The 15,353-nt window shown below is 36.1% G+C and overlaps 3 protein-coding genes across 3 annotated transcripts in view; 1 reads left to right on the top strand and 2 right to left on the bottom strand.

The window, feature by feature from the left end:
• Positions 1-2,071: 2,071 nt before the first annotated feature.
• ArgRS-m (arginyl-tRNA synthetase, mitochondrial) lies at positions 2,072-6,545 on the top strand. The gene is made up of 3 exons (XM_088197998.1): positions 2,072-2,257; positions 2,331-3,471; positions 5,987-6,545. Exons 1-3 carry the CDS (start codon positions 2,222-2,224, stop codon positions 6,484-6,486), a joined length of 1,677 nt encoding a protein of 558 aa, XP_088054124.1. The 5' UTR covers positions 2,072-2,221; the 3' UTR covers positions 6,487-6,545.
• wtrw (ankyrin repeat domain 61 water witch) lies at positions 6,497-12,156 on the bottom strand. The gene is made up of 3 exons (XM_088197997.1): positions 12,030-12,156; positions 7,502-11,713; positions 6,497-6,653 (listed from the first exon to the last, which is right to left on the bottom strand). The coding sequence occupies exon 2, from the start codon at positions 11,679-11,681 to the stop codon at positions 8,748-8,750; it is 2,934 nt and encodes a 977-aa protein (XP_088054123.1). The 5' UTR covers positions 11,682-11,713; positions 12,030-12,156; the 3' UTR covers positions 6,497-6,653; positions 7,502-8,747.
• mRpS9 (mitochondrial ribosomal protein S9) overlaps positions 6,497-15,353 on the bottom strand; it is a 39,123-nt gene continuing 30,266 nt past the window's right edge. The window contains exons 7-8 of the mRNA XM_088197999.1: positions 7,502-7,664; positions 6,497-6,653 (exon numbers count right to left, since the gene is read on the bottom strand). Of these exons, the coding sequence (XP_088054125.1) occupies positions 6,562-6,653; positions 7,502-7,664 (255 nt within the window). The 3' untranslated portion in view covers positions 6,497-6,561. The remainder of the gene's footprint in view (positions 6,654-7,501; positions 7,665-15,353) is intronic.

Genomic DNA, 15,353 nt, shown 5'->3' with positions numbered 1-15,353 from the left:
TTGTTATTAGAACGCTGCTACAATATATCACTTTCATTCGAAACTTCGCTTCTGAATTTTCACTTGGACTACAACTTTGCAAATTTTATTGGAATATAAGAGGGCTTAGACGATCTTGCACTAAGCACAACTACGCCAAGCAGTTTAATGCTAAAAAATAAATACCGGAGCACTGAACAATCCCCTACTAATTTTTTCATGTACTTTTAAAATTAAACATTATTGATATTTTAAATTATTTTTATTTTTTGAAATGTTTTTGCTAGAATAAAAAAAACTTATATGTATTAGACAATATAAGGGTGTTTTTTTTAAACATTGCAGTTTTGTAGTATAGAATTTTCCTAGTGCAATATTCATTTTGTAGGAGGCCTACACATATTTATATTTATTTATATATTTTCATTAAGGTTCATTAGGGCCAAAAGTTGGCAGCACTTGGGTAACACTGGCGTGATGGTTTTTCTCTCCCCTGGCAACCCTCGGCCCGTTCGCGTGTGGTCGCGGGCTTGTGCCCCGCACTTTTCTCGCTTGTAAATAATATGTAACAACTTCGTATCACAAATAAAACATTACTCCAGCGGCTCAATCTGTGTCTAATTGTCATCCGTCACCATTCCGTCGCCAAAGTTTTTATTATCTTAATATGCAGTATTTATAAAGAAAAGAACAATATTATAGCATCCTATTTGCATTTACATATATATTTGTTCAGGTTTATTATGGTCAAAACTTGGCGGCACTCTGGTAACACTGGCGTGATGGATTCTCTCAACTGGCAACCTTCGTCGCATTGGCACGCAGCCGTTGCGGGCCCGCGCCTCGTTTAACTTTATAAACACCATTGAACTTTTTCAAATCAGCAATAAAATACTATTGCAGCAACTCAATCTGTGTTTAATTGCCACCCGTCACCTCTTCAAATTTATGAGTTGTATTTTATGCTTAACAATTAATCTTATAGTTTCAAAATAATAAAATGATTTTATTATGAAATATGAAATATGAAATTTTGCATATTTATGAAAAGTATCGGAACGTATTCAGGCTTGGAAAAAAGAGTGCCGGAGCGTCGCCCCGGCCTCATTACACTAGTGGATACGCCATATCAGTGGTGACGATCCTTAGTTGCCGCGGAAAAAAGCCGCTAACTTTGATTTTATAAATTTCTTTGAGTTTTCCTTTTCAAAATAATTAACCATCAAACTATATTCTTACAAAGTTTTCATTGAAATATGTATTTCCGAAAATTGTTATTTTTTATAGAATAAAATTATCGGTATAGGATCTTGTTCTTAAAGTAAATTATTCTACATTCATAGTTGCATTAGGCGTAGAAATTTAGCTCGTGAGAGACTACTATATGTTCTCGACCGAGTTTTACATCGAACCGCTGTGCACAAATTTCCTAACCGGGCTGTCGTTAGAGGCAAAATATTATCAGTATAGTGCAGATTTAAGATTTTGAATTCGAATCTATTGCTAATTTTAAATCATTGTGCCTGTTGATATTCCTTTCTCACGAATCACGTAGATATACATTTAGAAAAAATTCTTATTATTTTTTATTTCTGTTTTAATGAACACCTTGTTTATAAACGCCCAAAAATATTAAATTAAACTTTACCTTTCTATTAAGGATGAATATATCATGACCATCATACAAATATGGTTATCTGTTTAAAAATTAGTATTTTAGATTAGGAAAGTACAAAAATGCCTTTACCAGCTGTTTTTGCTTTGATTAGTTTTTAACATCATTCTTATCATAATTCAAATCCAAGGTCATTTACAAATGGCTAGATATCTCGAAACTACGATTTTGCCTTGTGGTCTTTAGACATCGAGGTATTTAAAATTACTTTATAAGATATAAGAAGAGGGTGCTTATATATTTATATTATAAGAAAAGCAATTATTATATTTTATTGTTTGTTTTAATTACTTTTAATTTTTGTGGGTAATTTAATAAATATTATTTTCTAAAAAATCTATATGAATATTATTTTTAATAACTTTATGGCCAAAATTTACTGGTCTATTTTTGACACATTTTTCTACCTTGCAACCCAGATATGCGATAGATTGACATAACCTGCAGGGATGATTGTATGCTAGCGCTTTCGATAAAACTATTAAGAACGTATTATTTTAATAAACTGTGGATCACAACACTATAAGCGCAGTTTTGATTTAAAAGTAATTGATTTATATTAGCAAAATGGCTAATAGAATCAAACATAAACTTGCTTACCGGGTAATTGTTATTATATCATATTTACCACAATTAACACAAACCAGGCGTTTTTTTAATAATGTTATCGTTTCAGATTTCGAAAGAATTGAACATTCCATGCGCTTCGTCTTGTTTTAAAATCATGCCGACTGAAGATCAAGATTTGCTAAATCTGTGTTGGTCAGTCGAGGATAAAGATGTCTCGGATAAACTTGTGGGCATGTCTGAGGTATTACGAGAAAAAAATGGAATATCCAGCGTGAAGGTAGCTGCGACTAGAAAATACCAGAATGTAAACTTTTTCGTCGATTCGCACTATTTACTGAAAACCGTCATAAAAGAATGCTTAAATCCTTACAAAGCGATGGATCTCACTTCTAAAAAAGTCTTGGTAGAATTCAGTTCCCCAAATATGGCGAAACCGTTTCACGTTGGACATTTTCGTTCTACGATCATAGGTAACTTTTTGGCGAATGTTAACAAGTATGCCGATAACGAGGTTACGAAAGTTAATTATTTAGGCGATTGGGGAACTCAATGCGGTATGTTGAATGTTGGAGTAGATCTATGTCACATAAACGAAGAAAAGCTCCGCAATAATCCTATTGAGATTTTATATGACGCATACGTTAGAGCTAACAAACTCGCCGGCTTAAATAACGACATAAATATTGAAGCTAAACGAAAGTTCAACGACTTGGAAAATGGAGATCCTGAGATGTTAAAAGAATGGAACATGTTTAAGACTCATACATTAAAAGAGCTCTCCACTACTTATAATAGGCTCGGAATTGACTTTGATGTTTACGATAGTGAGTCTATGTATAATTCTAAAGTTTTGAATTACATTATGAACGATTTAGAGAAGAAAAAAATTATAAACACTGATACGAGTGGCCAAAAAGTTATTTATTTAAACGACGAGAAAGTCCCTTTGATAAAAAGCGACGGATCTTCGCTGTATTTGGCTAGAGATATTGCTGCTGCTCACGACAGATACACAAGATTCAATTTTGATGAGATGCTCTACGTCGTGGACAATAGTCAAGCCAAACATTTCAATCACTTGTTCAACATTTTACAGAAAATGGATTCACCGCTAGTCGGTAAATGTAAACATGTGCGTTTTGGTCGAATAAACGGCATGAGCACCAGGAAAGGAAAGGTGATTTTCTTAAAAGACGTTCTGGATGAAGCACGAGACAGGATGCAAACCGTTCGATTGAATACCAAAAGTAATTATTTTGTTATTGTCAATTTATTAGAAAGTTTATTTTTGTATTTTTTTACTTCTAGTATGCATGATTCTTTGTTTATCTTTTTTATGACTGCTTTGCGGCATAATGAATTTTACCAAAATTTTCAACACCCATATTGTTTTGAGTCATAACATCTGTAATCAATTATCGTCTTCCTATTTTAACTAAAGTAGTTTTAAGTTCTTTTCTAGTTCTCTGTACTTAGCCATTATTAAATACAGTTCACAGCGATAATCTTCACATTTGAAGTTCTTCTTTAATAAATTGCTGTAAGAGTAGGACCCTTTTATTCATTGCCAAAATAATAGACTAGTAGAAGGATTCGCATTATTCATTATGAATATTAAAATAATTTGTAAAATAAAGTCGTTTTTTCTCTCAATAAACCTGAGTGACTAATGGCGTTCCAAAACTCATGGTCCTTTATGCGCCCTTATTTTGTTTCGAAATGCGAGACAATGAGATGTTTCTTCTCAAAAAAAATGCTTTTACGCCTTCAGAAAACAGAAACATTATTTGGGGGGAAGGTCAGGCGGGGGCATTTGCCCCCTCTTAAATTTGACCAGAAAAATGCGTGTCATTTAATGAAATACAATGAATCTTAATGAAATCAAAATATTAAAAAAATGACAACTGACTGGCCAACTTTTGCCCCCTTCCTGAAAAAAATCTAAAATAACGTTCCTGGTCATAAATTATAAATTCTCAGGTTATTCCTAAAAGAAAAATCTAAAAAAACAGTCGAATTTATCCTGAAAATATTTTTTAAAATATGACATATCGGAATACATATTTAACAGTAGATATGTACTTTTACCAGTGAAAATATAATTTATCTGGCGGATGCTAGTAAAATTATGATTTTAACTCGCTGTCGTAGGGGGAACGCTCGTTACCAGGCGTTCCTACTGCAACGGCGCCGACAAGCCAAATTAACCAAAATTCGATTTGAATATATTTTGACCTATACTCACATATCAGAAGTCCATAGTTATATCAGTAAGGATAGCTATCATATTTTTAAAACATAGTGTAATAGAGACACAAGTGCTGACCAACTATGAAACAATATGCGATGTCTGTCTGTATTTCTTCTTTGACTTATTTCTCCCTAAAAGATGAGTTGGCTTAGTTTGTATTTTGGACTTGACCTAATGAAAATTCTAAAACTATAATTAAGTTAGGTTTGGGTTTGAACAGAAAATGGACGTTTCGTAACTGTCAAATTGAATTTCATAGATATTTTAGAGCAGAATATAATTTCACTAGCGCCTATCAGTTAAATTATATTTACGCTAGTAGAAATATATATCTACTGATGTAAGTGTATTTAGACTTCACTAGTAAAAATGTAACTTCTCTGAAAAATACACATTCACTGAAACATTTTGACATTGTATATAAATAAATAATGATAAGTATGTAAATGTATATATTTTACTACATATAAAAAAGTTGAAATCATATAGTTTTACTAGCATCTGCCAGATAAATTATGTTTTCACTGATAAAAATATATATCAAGCTGTGAAAATGTATTCCGATATGATTTCACTGAAATGACATATTTAAAAAACATTTTCGGGATAGATTCGAAACCGTTTTTTAGATTTTTCTTTAGGGGAAACCAGAGAATTTCTGGTTTAGAATCAGAGACGTCATTTCAGCTTTTTCCAAGGGGGAGGGAAAAATTTGCAAGTCAGTGGTCGTTTTTTAAATATTTCGATTTCATTAAGATTCATAGTATTTTATTAAATGACATGCATTTTTCTAGCTAAATTCAAAGGGGGGCAAATGCCCATACCTGCCCACCCCCCACCCCAAGTTACATTCTCGAGATGAATCTTTGATATCAAAATTTCGTTCCAAAGAACAGAAACTTTATTTACTCCCAAACGGTCGTGCAAAATCTCATATTTATTCTAAACCAATGCCCACCTTATTGGAAATCTCTTGACTAGTCGCACGTTTATGTAGCGTTTGTCGATTGATCGATCCCTAATCGGCAATTAGCATGTAAGACTTGTTCGTACATAACCGTAATTTTTTTGAACGTTTATCTCTGTGCAAAATAAATTGGTAAATGAAGCTACTTGAAAATAATACACAAAATAAGCCGTCAGCATAGTTTTATGTATGTTTAATACCTACCTATATATAGTTTTGTTGAATCCAAATTTCTCAGCAGCATAATAAGGCTTCCAACCTTGAGTAATACGTTTATGCTATGGTTATCCACTTAATCAAGGAATAAAATATGATACATTCACTAAATAAAAATCAATAGGATAAAATGAACTCGCTACTGCAGGTATAATCTCTTAATCATTAGCTACATAATATTATTTTTAGATTCGTAGCAATGTTTTTTAAAAAAATAATGTGAGATAGACAAATTGAGTATGATATAATAAAAACAGACTAGTTGTTCACTCCTTGAATAAATCGACGATGTAATATTTATTAATGATTAAAACAATTTATTTTTCAGCTACGAGAGGTTCGATTTTAGATACAGACATCGCTGAATCTCTAGCCGTTTCGGGGCTCATCATACACGACTTGAGACACAAAAGAGAAAGAGATTACACCTTCAATTGGGAAAACGCTCTTCAGTTTAACGGAGATACCGGCGTTAAACTCCAATATACGCATTGTCGACTTTTAAGCATAGAACGGAATTGCGACGTGGAAATACCGACCGAATGCGTCCCGAAGCACATACAAGAACCCGAATGCGTATTTCTAATACATCAGCTCTCGCAGTTTCAAGACGTGTTGCAGGAAAGCACGGACCTTATGGAACCGTCCCATTTAGTGAAATACTTATTTATTCTCAGCAGCTTGGCTAATAAGGCAATAGGCGAGATGAGGGTCAAGAATAAACCCGAAGAAATAGCTCAACAGCGCTTGTTGTTGCTTCACTCTACACGGCTGGTTATCAAGAGAGGTATGGAAATACTAGGACTCAAAGTTTTGAACGAGATGTAAACGTAGAATATGTTTTAGTATATTTTTATTATGTTAAAAATACAAATGTTTAACTAAGATTGCTATGTGTTTTATTTAACGCTTCTTCCATGTGAATTTCTTTCTGGCGCCGGCTTGACCTGGCTTCATCCTTTCTTGGCGACGCCTATCTCTCGTGAGTAAACCGGCTGAAAATCATACACAATTGTATGTTAGTATTTGGGAGAAGCTTATAATAATACTAGGGGTTCCAAAAAGAAAGGACGTTTTTATAGTTGTGATTTATTTGTTGTTCGGGTCTTTTGGTAGTGTTTGGATTAACATCTGGAGAGTGCGTTACGATCATAACAACAAAAGGAACACCCCAAGTTTCAATGGAAGATTTCGTTCCTAATAAGGTGTTTTTACGCACTTGTGTGCTGTATGAATTTCACAAAAAAAAAATCGGCAACCATAGCAATCAAAAATATTTGTGCCGTCTATGGTTAAGTTTTACTGGTTCAATTTAAAAAATGGTTCAAAGTATTTAAATCTGGAAATTTTTGTTTGGAAAACAAGCCTAGAAGTAGGACACCCAAACTTATTGATGGTGACCGCTGCAGAAATTGAACCCTATACAAAGATGTCGATTCAGGAGTTCAGATAAGACAGGATATTCATGGTCTAGCATTCAAAGAAGTTTAAAAAATTGGGAAGGCGTGCGGGTTCCACACGTTTTACTGCGAGAAAAAATTAATGCTCTAGGATGGATGCTCACTTTCCATATTCTCCCAATATAGCACCATTAGATTACCGTTTATTTAAGTCTCTACAACATAATTTAGATGGTAAAAAATTTAAGTGTTAGTGAAGTTAAAACATTTCTATCTGAATATTTTCAGTCAGTTTTTAAAAATGTGGGATTAATCTTGCCTGGTCGATGGGAGAAGGTTGTAAATTAAATTTGTTATTGGAAAATTTTTTTTCATTAAAAAATACGTCCTTTCTTCTGAGTACCCTTATATATAATTTAATCGACTATATATTTTTTTCTCACCTAAGCGCATTTGTTCTACCATATTCTGATCGACGAAACTTCTCAAAGACATAGATATTCCCCATCGCATCGCAGCCGACTGACCGGCAAAGCCTCCTCCTTCGACGTGGCATTCGATATCGACAGATTTAGTCATATTGGTGAAGATCAACGGAAACATTAGCTGAAAATATTAAAATACAAACTTAAATAATATCTCCTTAAATTATAAAAATAATATTGAATTGGATGAATATCACCAGTAGTAGTAAGTTGAAAATAAAACACAAAATAAATAACGACGTTATTTATTTCTACCCATAACAATTCACATGTTACATAAAAAGAAAGTAAAACTTAAATAATATCTCCTTAAAATATAAATTTAGAAATAAAACACGAAATAAATAACGATGTTATTTATTACTATCCATAACAATAATTACATGTTATACAAAAAGAAAGCAAAACGCGCTCTCTTTGTTTGTAAAATAAAGGCATGGTTAATTTGTAAATATTTAATTATTGTCAATTGTAAAATGGTGAACATACACAAAGTATTCGCATGGCATTGAATTTGTCATATTACAAACATAACAATAAAAAAAATGAAACAACTAAGACTAAATCTGTTTAATATCACTGTTCCTTTATAAAGCTATATTACCATACAATAAAATAAACTAACTACAATACACATCAACGACGGAAAGCGTAAGCGAAAATAATGTGCGTAATATAACAAATATACAGACACAGCTTCATTTTTCAATTTCTTATGCACACGAACTACGAAAAACAATTAACATAAAACATAAAAAAAATATTTATAAAAACAACATATATAGACATACAAGAATATTGTCAAAGAAAACTTTCTTTTTAAAACGAATGCATTGTCATGGGCGATATTACATATTATGACAATTCAAAGCAACGCTGTTAGACTAATTTATAGTTAATCATAAAATCTACTTAAGTAATACAAGTATACGAAAATATATATTTTTATTCAGTAACAATAACGATATATCACAAGCGGCCCCAAACTATACAGGTTCAATAATAAGATTCACTTTACGTTTGATTATAATCTTGTACATATATAAAAATAACGTTGTAAAAAATGTATATAAAGTTTTTTAAGGAATGTATAATTCATCTAAAAATAGCACCACCGTCTTTCTCTTATCATTCTTTCGTATCATTTTATAAATTTAGAATATTTATCACAATTTAATTTATTTAACAATCCGTGTTATGTACGCTAACAGTTGGTAGAACTTTCCGTGCTCTCTTTGCAGAGCAATTTCTTAATCATAGCCTGCTGCGATTTGATCATGTCCTTCAATTCTCTTACTTCGTCGGTCAGCGATTCTATCCTTTCTGATTCTTCGTTGACTTTCATCTGCAAAACGTATAAACCGCTGTCGTATCCGTAATCCGACATACTTGCTATATTGTTGTTGTTGTATTTTCTAAAAGTGTTGGTTGTAGCCGAAGACGTTTTGAAAGAGATAGTGTGTCCGTTGTTTTTCCTCACTTTGGCTATGTCGTACGCGGCCATCATCACGTCTCTAGGGAGTCGTTTCTCACCGGGATTCAGCGGCTTTACGCTCAAAACGACTCTGTAAGCTTGAGGAGACACTAAAGCCGAGCGATGGAGCATTCTAGATAAAAACCTCGGCAAGAAGGCGTTGAACAGTGCGAGCTCCATGTAAGATATTAATTTGGTCTGCCTCACTAGCTTCGACAGTCCGGCCGTTTTTCTTAATCCTTGGATATCGTGCACGGCTATGCCGACTAGCAGATTCATCAGTACCACCGTCACAAACATCAAGAACAGCACGTAAGTAATCTGCGCCGATATCTCCAGTAAAAACGGGGGATCGTTACCGTTCGGGTCGTTTTTCAGAAGACCCAGATCCAGCTCGCCGATCATCATCGTCAGCACCGTTATGAAGCCCATGAACGGGTTGGAGAAAGAAGACGAGTCGGGAAATATGACGCAGAAGCTGATGGTAAAGCCGATTAAGATGCACGAGTAGGCCATGAAGAGTTTAGCGAACTCCTTCTGGACCTTTTGATACATGGCCACGTACGAGCCGAACACCGGCAATTGTCCTATCATCAGCATGAGATTGGTCCAGCCGGCCAAGACGGCGAAGGCTCCGACGTGATTCTGCCACGTGTAAGTGCTGTTTGTGTATATGTACGAAATCAAAAACACGCTCACTATGACGAACCACTCTATTATGTTCTCCGGCTGGGTCAAGTATTGTTTCACGGTCGAGTATCCAGCTATGCCGTACACTTTGCGGAAGATTTCGAAAATCGTAATCGCCGCCAACACCCACCACTGCATTTCGATCACGAACGGATTCTTCCTGAGGAGATCGCCGAGGATCGATTGTTTCTGACACAGCTCCTGATCGGGCTCTTTGCCTTCCATGTCTTTGCTGCTGTTGTAGCAATTATGCGCCAGAGCTGTCAGGACGTATAGAGTCAAGAATAATACGAACATGAAGCAGAAGAACAGCCTGGCTATGTAATACTTTCTGATCTTCTCCCATTTGATATGCAAAAACGCCGAGCAGAGTGGATGCAGCAAGATCTCCTTCTGACCCTCGTCTACGAACGTATTGAGGTAGCTGATCTCGCGCGGGTGACAGTGCTGCAAAATGTTCCTAAAATCCAGCTCCAATTCGACTTCTCTGTTGCTCGAATCTTGCGCGTTGTGAAGAGTGATGGCTCCGTCCAGCTTTTGCGTGATCATCGCCATAGAAGCGGGAGTCTTTCTAGTGATCACGTTCAGAGCCGAATTGCCCTTTTTAGATTTAGTCGTGACGTCGGCGCCGTGATAGATCAAAGTCTCCACGCAATGAGACAATCCGTCCAAGGACGCGAGATGCAGCGGCGTGAACCCGTACTCGTCCTTTTGATTCACGTTAGCGCCCCAGCTGATCAGCGTCTCGATTATATCGAAAGCGCTTTCAGATTTTCCGATGGCGGCGTGAAGTGGAGTCCTTTTATCGTAATCCTCGGCGTTCGGATCGGCGTTTCCGTTTCTGAGCAGTGATTCGACGCATTCGAGACTCGAAGATCTAGCCGCCAGATGCAAAGCGGTGAATCCTCTGTGATTTTTTAATTTAGTATCGGCGCCTTTGCTCAATAGTAGATCGACGCATTCGACGTTTCCTTCGTCAGCTGCGAGATGGAGAGCAGTCGATTCTTTATCCCTGATCCTAGTTCTGGAGTTCACGTCCACGTCTTTGCTGTTTAATAATATTTCTAAGCATTTTGTCATTCCTAAATCGGCCGCAAGATGAACGGCATTCGCGCCGCTCGGTTCGATGGAATTTACGTCTACTCCCTCGGCGATGAACACTTGAAGGCACTCGACTGCGTTGGCTCTGACGGCGCAATGCAAGATCGTCTCTTCACAGTTGGTTCTTTTGGTTGCGGTCGAAACCATAGCGCCGTTTCTGATGAGCAGCTTAGCAGCTTCGGGGTGGTTTCCGAAAGCCGTGCAGTGGAGCGGACTGAAACATTTACTCATTCCGTTGACGTCGGCTCCTCTGGAAATAAGCGCACTGATGCATTCTATGCAACCGACGAAAGAACTGAGATGAATGGCGGTCATTCCTGTTGAATCTTGGAAGTTTATGTCGGCTCCTGCTCGCAGCATGGGATCGAGGAGATCCCTCCGCTTATGAAAGGCGCACCATAAGAAGCATATGTTTTTTTCTGGTTTAGTAGCGTTCTCGAAAGCCGCGAAGGCGGCTTCGGGAGTCAATGCAGAAGATTCTATGTCGTCTAAGAGAGACATGCGGACGGAGGCTAGTCGAGCTTGTTCGGTGAGAGTCGTCCTGATGGTGTCGGAGCAAATCTGTACGCTGAGCTCGGTCGAGGGCTCTTCGTAGCTGTCGTACATGTTGGGGGCGCTCTCTGCCGGCGGCGAAGGACCGACGAGCATGTATTCGAAGTCGTCCGAAGGCATCTCTTCGTCGAGCGCCATCTCCGGATCGTTGCGCCAGCGTAAGCTGTTCGCCGCCGTCTTGTGCTTCGGAGCGGATAGGGGTAGCTCGTCCGTAGGGGGCGCTTTCTCCGATTGAGAGTAGATGCTGGCGGCGCGCTTCATCCTGACGCGCCGCGAAGGCTTCGGCGCCACGCCTGGCTCCTTGTAGCCGAAGTTGTCCATCTTCTTGGCGCTGCGGACGCGGAGTTTCTTAACTGAAATCACAATAGATTACGGTCAGGGAGATGCGGTTTGCGGCTACGGCGTAGCGTCGTAGATATGTACGAATGAAGGCGAAGACGTCGGGCACGGGCATCTCGGAGGCGGCGGAAAATTGCGCATCGGTGCTGCATAAGCGACCGCACTACTGTTCCTTTCGTCCGCGAACTCTCAAATGTCGCGAGACGTGTCTTCCTGATGCCATCCACGTGATCGCAATTGTCCACTTGAGCCATTTTGCCCGCTGACGCCGTTCGATAGTCGCGACTCGTTAACGCGCTTCGGGGATGAAGCGCTCGGGTCAGTACTCACCGGGAATTTGCGCAGGCACTGACGAGCGTCGCGGCCGACGACGACGACGTAGGTGGACCGGCGTCCGGCTCGAGCATGGTCGGGCACCGGCCGAAGCCGCCGACTGAGCGGCGGTCGAGTGCCGACTGAGGAAGGCCTCCGAGCGGTGCACCACCCGGACCCAGCCCCGGAGCCGTTGACATTGAACTTTGACGATGGAAGTGTCGACACGCGCGATCGTCCTTCGTCCTTGCGCCGTCGAGACTGCTTTCAACCGAAAGCGTGATTTTCGAAAACCGCTTTCGCTGCACTCGCGATTCGTCGATTCGCACTCAATTATTTCCCGAGCGGCAAGTGGCCGAGAGAAAAAAAGACATGTACCGGCTATTACCTTTGGCCTATAAGAGAGGCATTGGAGTCGTCGAAATTTTGACAATATCAAATCACATATCGCAAGTTCTTCAATAATACCGAAGTATATTATCAATATGAATTTCGTTTAAAAATATGGACTACAAAGATAAGGCGCTACTGAAGATATTAAATTTCACTTAGAAGGTAAATAATTAATTATTTTTGGTGACACAAAAAAAAACTTAAACAAAATTAAATTTCATTTAATCTATTTTTAATATTAAATATTTCACCTCAATTTTAATATTATTATGTTGTTTAGTATTAATTATAATACATACGTGTTCAAAAGTCGATTTCTTAGTTATTTAATAAATATAATTTTTTTTGCTAGTTTGAACTTTAAAATATTATCATATATAATATATAAAATATTTTAAATATGCAAATATTTTATGTTAGATATGTACAGGTGATCTAATTCGAGTTTCCTACGTTGAAAACACCGCAAATCAGACAGCTGTCAATAATGACGCGTGTTGAAAGTGTCAAATGTTAGTCATTTCAGCTTTTTACAGGAGGGCAGGGGGCAAAAAATGGCCAGTCAGTGATCATTTTGTTTTTATATTTCGATTTTATTAAGATTCATAGTATTTTATTATATATGATATATATCAAAATCATTCGTAATATTATAATATAATATTAAAGAGCAAGTTATATTTTTTTTTAAATATAAACTGAAAGTCAAAAATGTGTTAGTGATTAAGATTTAGGGCAAGAATCAGGTGCTGGGCCTCGCCTCCAAAAAGTTTATAAAAATTAACCACAAGATGATTTAATTTTATAATCAAATAACTTTTTTCAATATTGTATATTTTGCGCATCAATAAAAGACAAAAAAGTTGAAAAGTCAAGTTTAGCCGAAGACCCGGAGTTCGCAGCTTTTAGGCTTTTCTTATGGCTGCTATAGTTATCACTAAATTTTGATTTTTAAAGTTCGGAAATCAAAGTTGGATCACCCTAAATTTCCGCATCGAATTTAGTATTAAAAAAAGTGATTCCATTTAAAAACATTTAAAAATGTATTTACTTCAAATTTTTGAGAAGAAATCTTTCTAGTTATTTTTTTTTAATTTACAATTTTAGGCTCCAAAAACCCTAGCTACGCCTCTGCCTCAAGTTAAAGTTTTTAGATCAAAGACAAATCTTTTATTAATTGTTACAACGGGGTGAATACAATCAACACCTACAAGTAAGTAGTGAAATACCAGACTTTAAAGTCAAAGTCTGTAAATCAGTGAAACATATTTTATTAATTATAAACTATAATTACAGCTGAAAATCAATAGATTTATTCACAATTTGCAGCTGAGCTCGTTTTTTTTTTGTTTAAATAATGGTGCATTTTTAAGTAATTTGACCAGATTTTAAAAATAGCGAAGGAGGGCACCAAAAATAAAAAGGTCATTTCGTATTTTATTGTTTGAGGAAGACAGATTTCTGCGCGAGCTAAAAAAAGATCATCATGGAAATTGTTTAAAAACCAATTTGGGGACAAACTGCCGCGGAAGCTAAAAAAAGGTCATTTCCAAATTTTTGTTCAAATATTCAACATTTTTTTGGTAATGAGAACTGCAAAAAAATAAGTTTTTTTGGGATTTTTGTTTAATGAGAAAATCGTGAGACGTCTGGTCATCTAGCATAGAGTCAGAATCGTAGCTAGAGGGGTTTAGGGGGGCACTAAAACGGAATGAAATTTCTGAGGAATAATTTAAATTTATTTTACATATAAAATCATAGTTTTAATTTTTCACTTTTAATATGACGTAATTGACTAGTTTAATACAGCAAATTCAAGAAAAAATATTTTACTTTACGTAAAAATTACTTTTTTTATATAATAATATATTTAAATATCTTTAATGATAGTTTTTTTTAATTTTTACAGACCACTATGACGAATTGGGAAATCTGTCTGTTATATTAATTGTTTACTACAGTTACAGTTTTAAATCAATAGATTTATTATCACTTTGCAGCTGAGCCGATTTTAAGTGCATTTTTAATAATATAAACTTTCTCCAAAACGCATTTTACTGAAAAAACTTACGTCAAAATATTTGGATACTGCGTTTATATCACGAAACAAGTTGAAAAATGACAATTGACCTATAATTTGGCAGCTAAAATGATATGTGCAAGTGTCACATTACTACTGTTCACCATTTGGGAGGATTTTTTGTGACAGACAGACTGACATATATATTTTATAGTATAGATATACAAGAAATTGCATTGCCAGAAAATTTTAATCAAAGATTGTATATTCATATGTATTGTTTTCAGAGAAGTAGCACAAAGTTAATATTTTTAAAACACGTTTTGCAAACTAGAGTACAGCTCTGTTCTCAAAATCGTGTTTTAATAATCTTGACCATATCAAATTGTATGTGTGCGTTGTAGTGCTAAAATATATACATACAAACACACTACATCTATTCTAAACATTAGTATCCTATGTTATTGTGCTCGATTGCTATTTTTTTATAGCAGTACAACGTAAGCACTATTTATATACGTAGTCAAAAAACGATTTAAACAAAAAATGCAATTCTTCATGAATCGTGAAGTTTGGGGTCGATGGGGGCAAATTTATTCATTAGCCATAAATAATTCGTTACATATTTTTTTCCATCGTATAATCTAAAACCTGTCTGATCTTTTTTGTGTAGGTATAGTTGATTATCTCTCCACTGGGTTTTTCCATATTACGGATCGAGTGGAGTTAATTGCGAAATAATTCGTCATCTAAAATTCTAAACCGATTCCGATTTATTTCTGCATATATTTACACAAGTGGCTTCATTTACGAAATACCTTCATAACAACTTTCGAAAATGAAGATGGTTAAATATAGTTATTTAAACATGGAGAAAATTTTAGATTTTCAAGCAGTTTCTAATTTTTTAAACAATATTCTCGGAATAC

Source organism: Plectrocnemia conspersa, unplaced genomic scaffold (genome assembly GCF_051122295.1).
Source record: "Plectrocnemia conspersa isolate PC_06_02 unplaced genomic scaffold, ASM5112229v1 ptg000011l, whole genome shotgun sequence".
Lineage (NCBI taxonomy): Eukaryota > Metazoa > Arthropoda > Insecta > Trichoptera > Polycentropodidae > Plectrocnemia > Plectrocnemia conspersa.
This window is presented reverse-complemented; position numbering and strand designations above follow the sequence as displayed.

Coding starts and splice junctions, on each gene's coding strand:
- ArgRS-m (XM_088197998.1), top strand. CDS start 2,222: ATGGCTAATAGAATCAAACATAAACTTGCTTACCGG. Junction 2,258..2,330: donor AACATAAACTTGCTTACCGG/GTAATTGTTATT, acceptor TTATCGTTTCAG/ATTTCGAAAGAATTGAACAT. Junction 3,472..5,986: donor CGTTCGATTGAATACCAAAA/GTAATTATTTTG, acceptor TTTATTTTTCAG/CTACGAGAGGTTCGATTTTA.
- wtrw (XM_088197997.1), bottom strand. CDS start 11,681: ATGGACAACTTCGGCTACAAGGAGCCAGGCGTGGCGCCGAAGCCTTCG.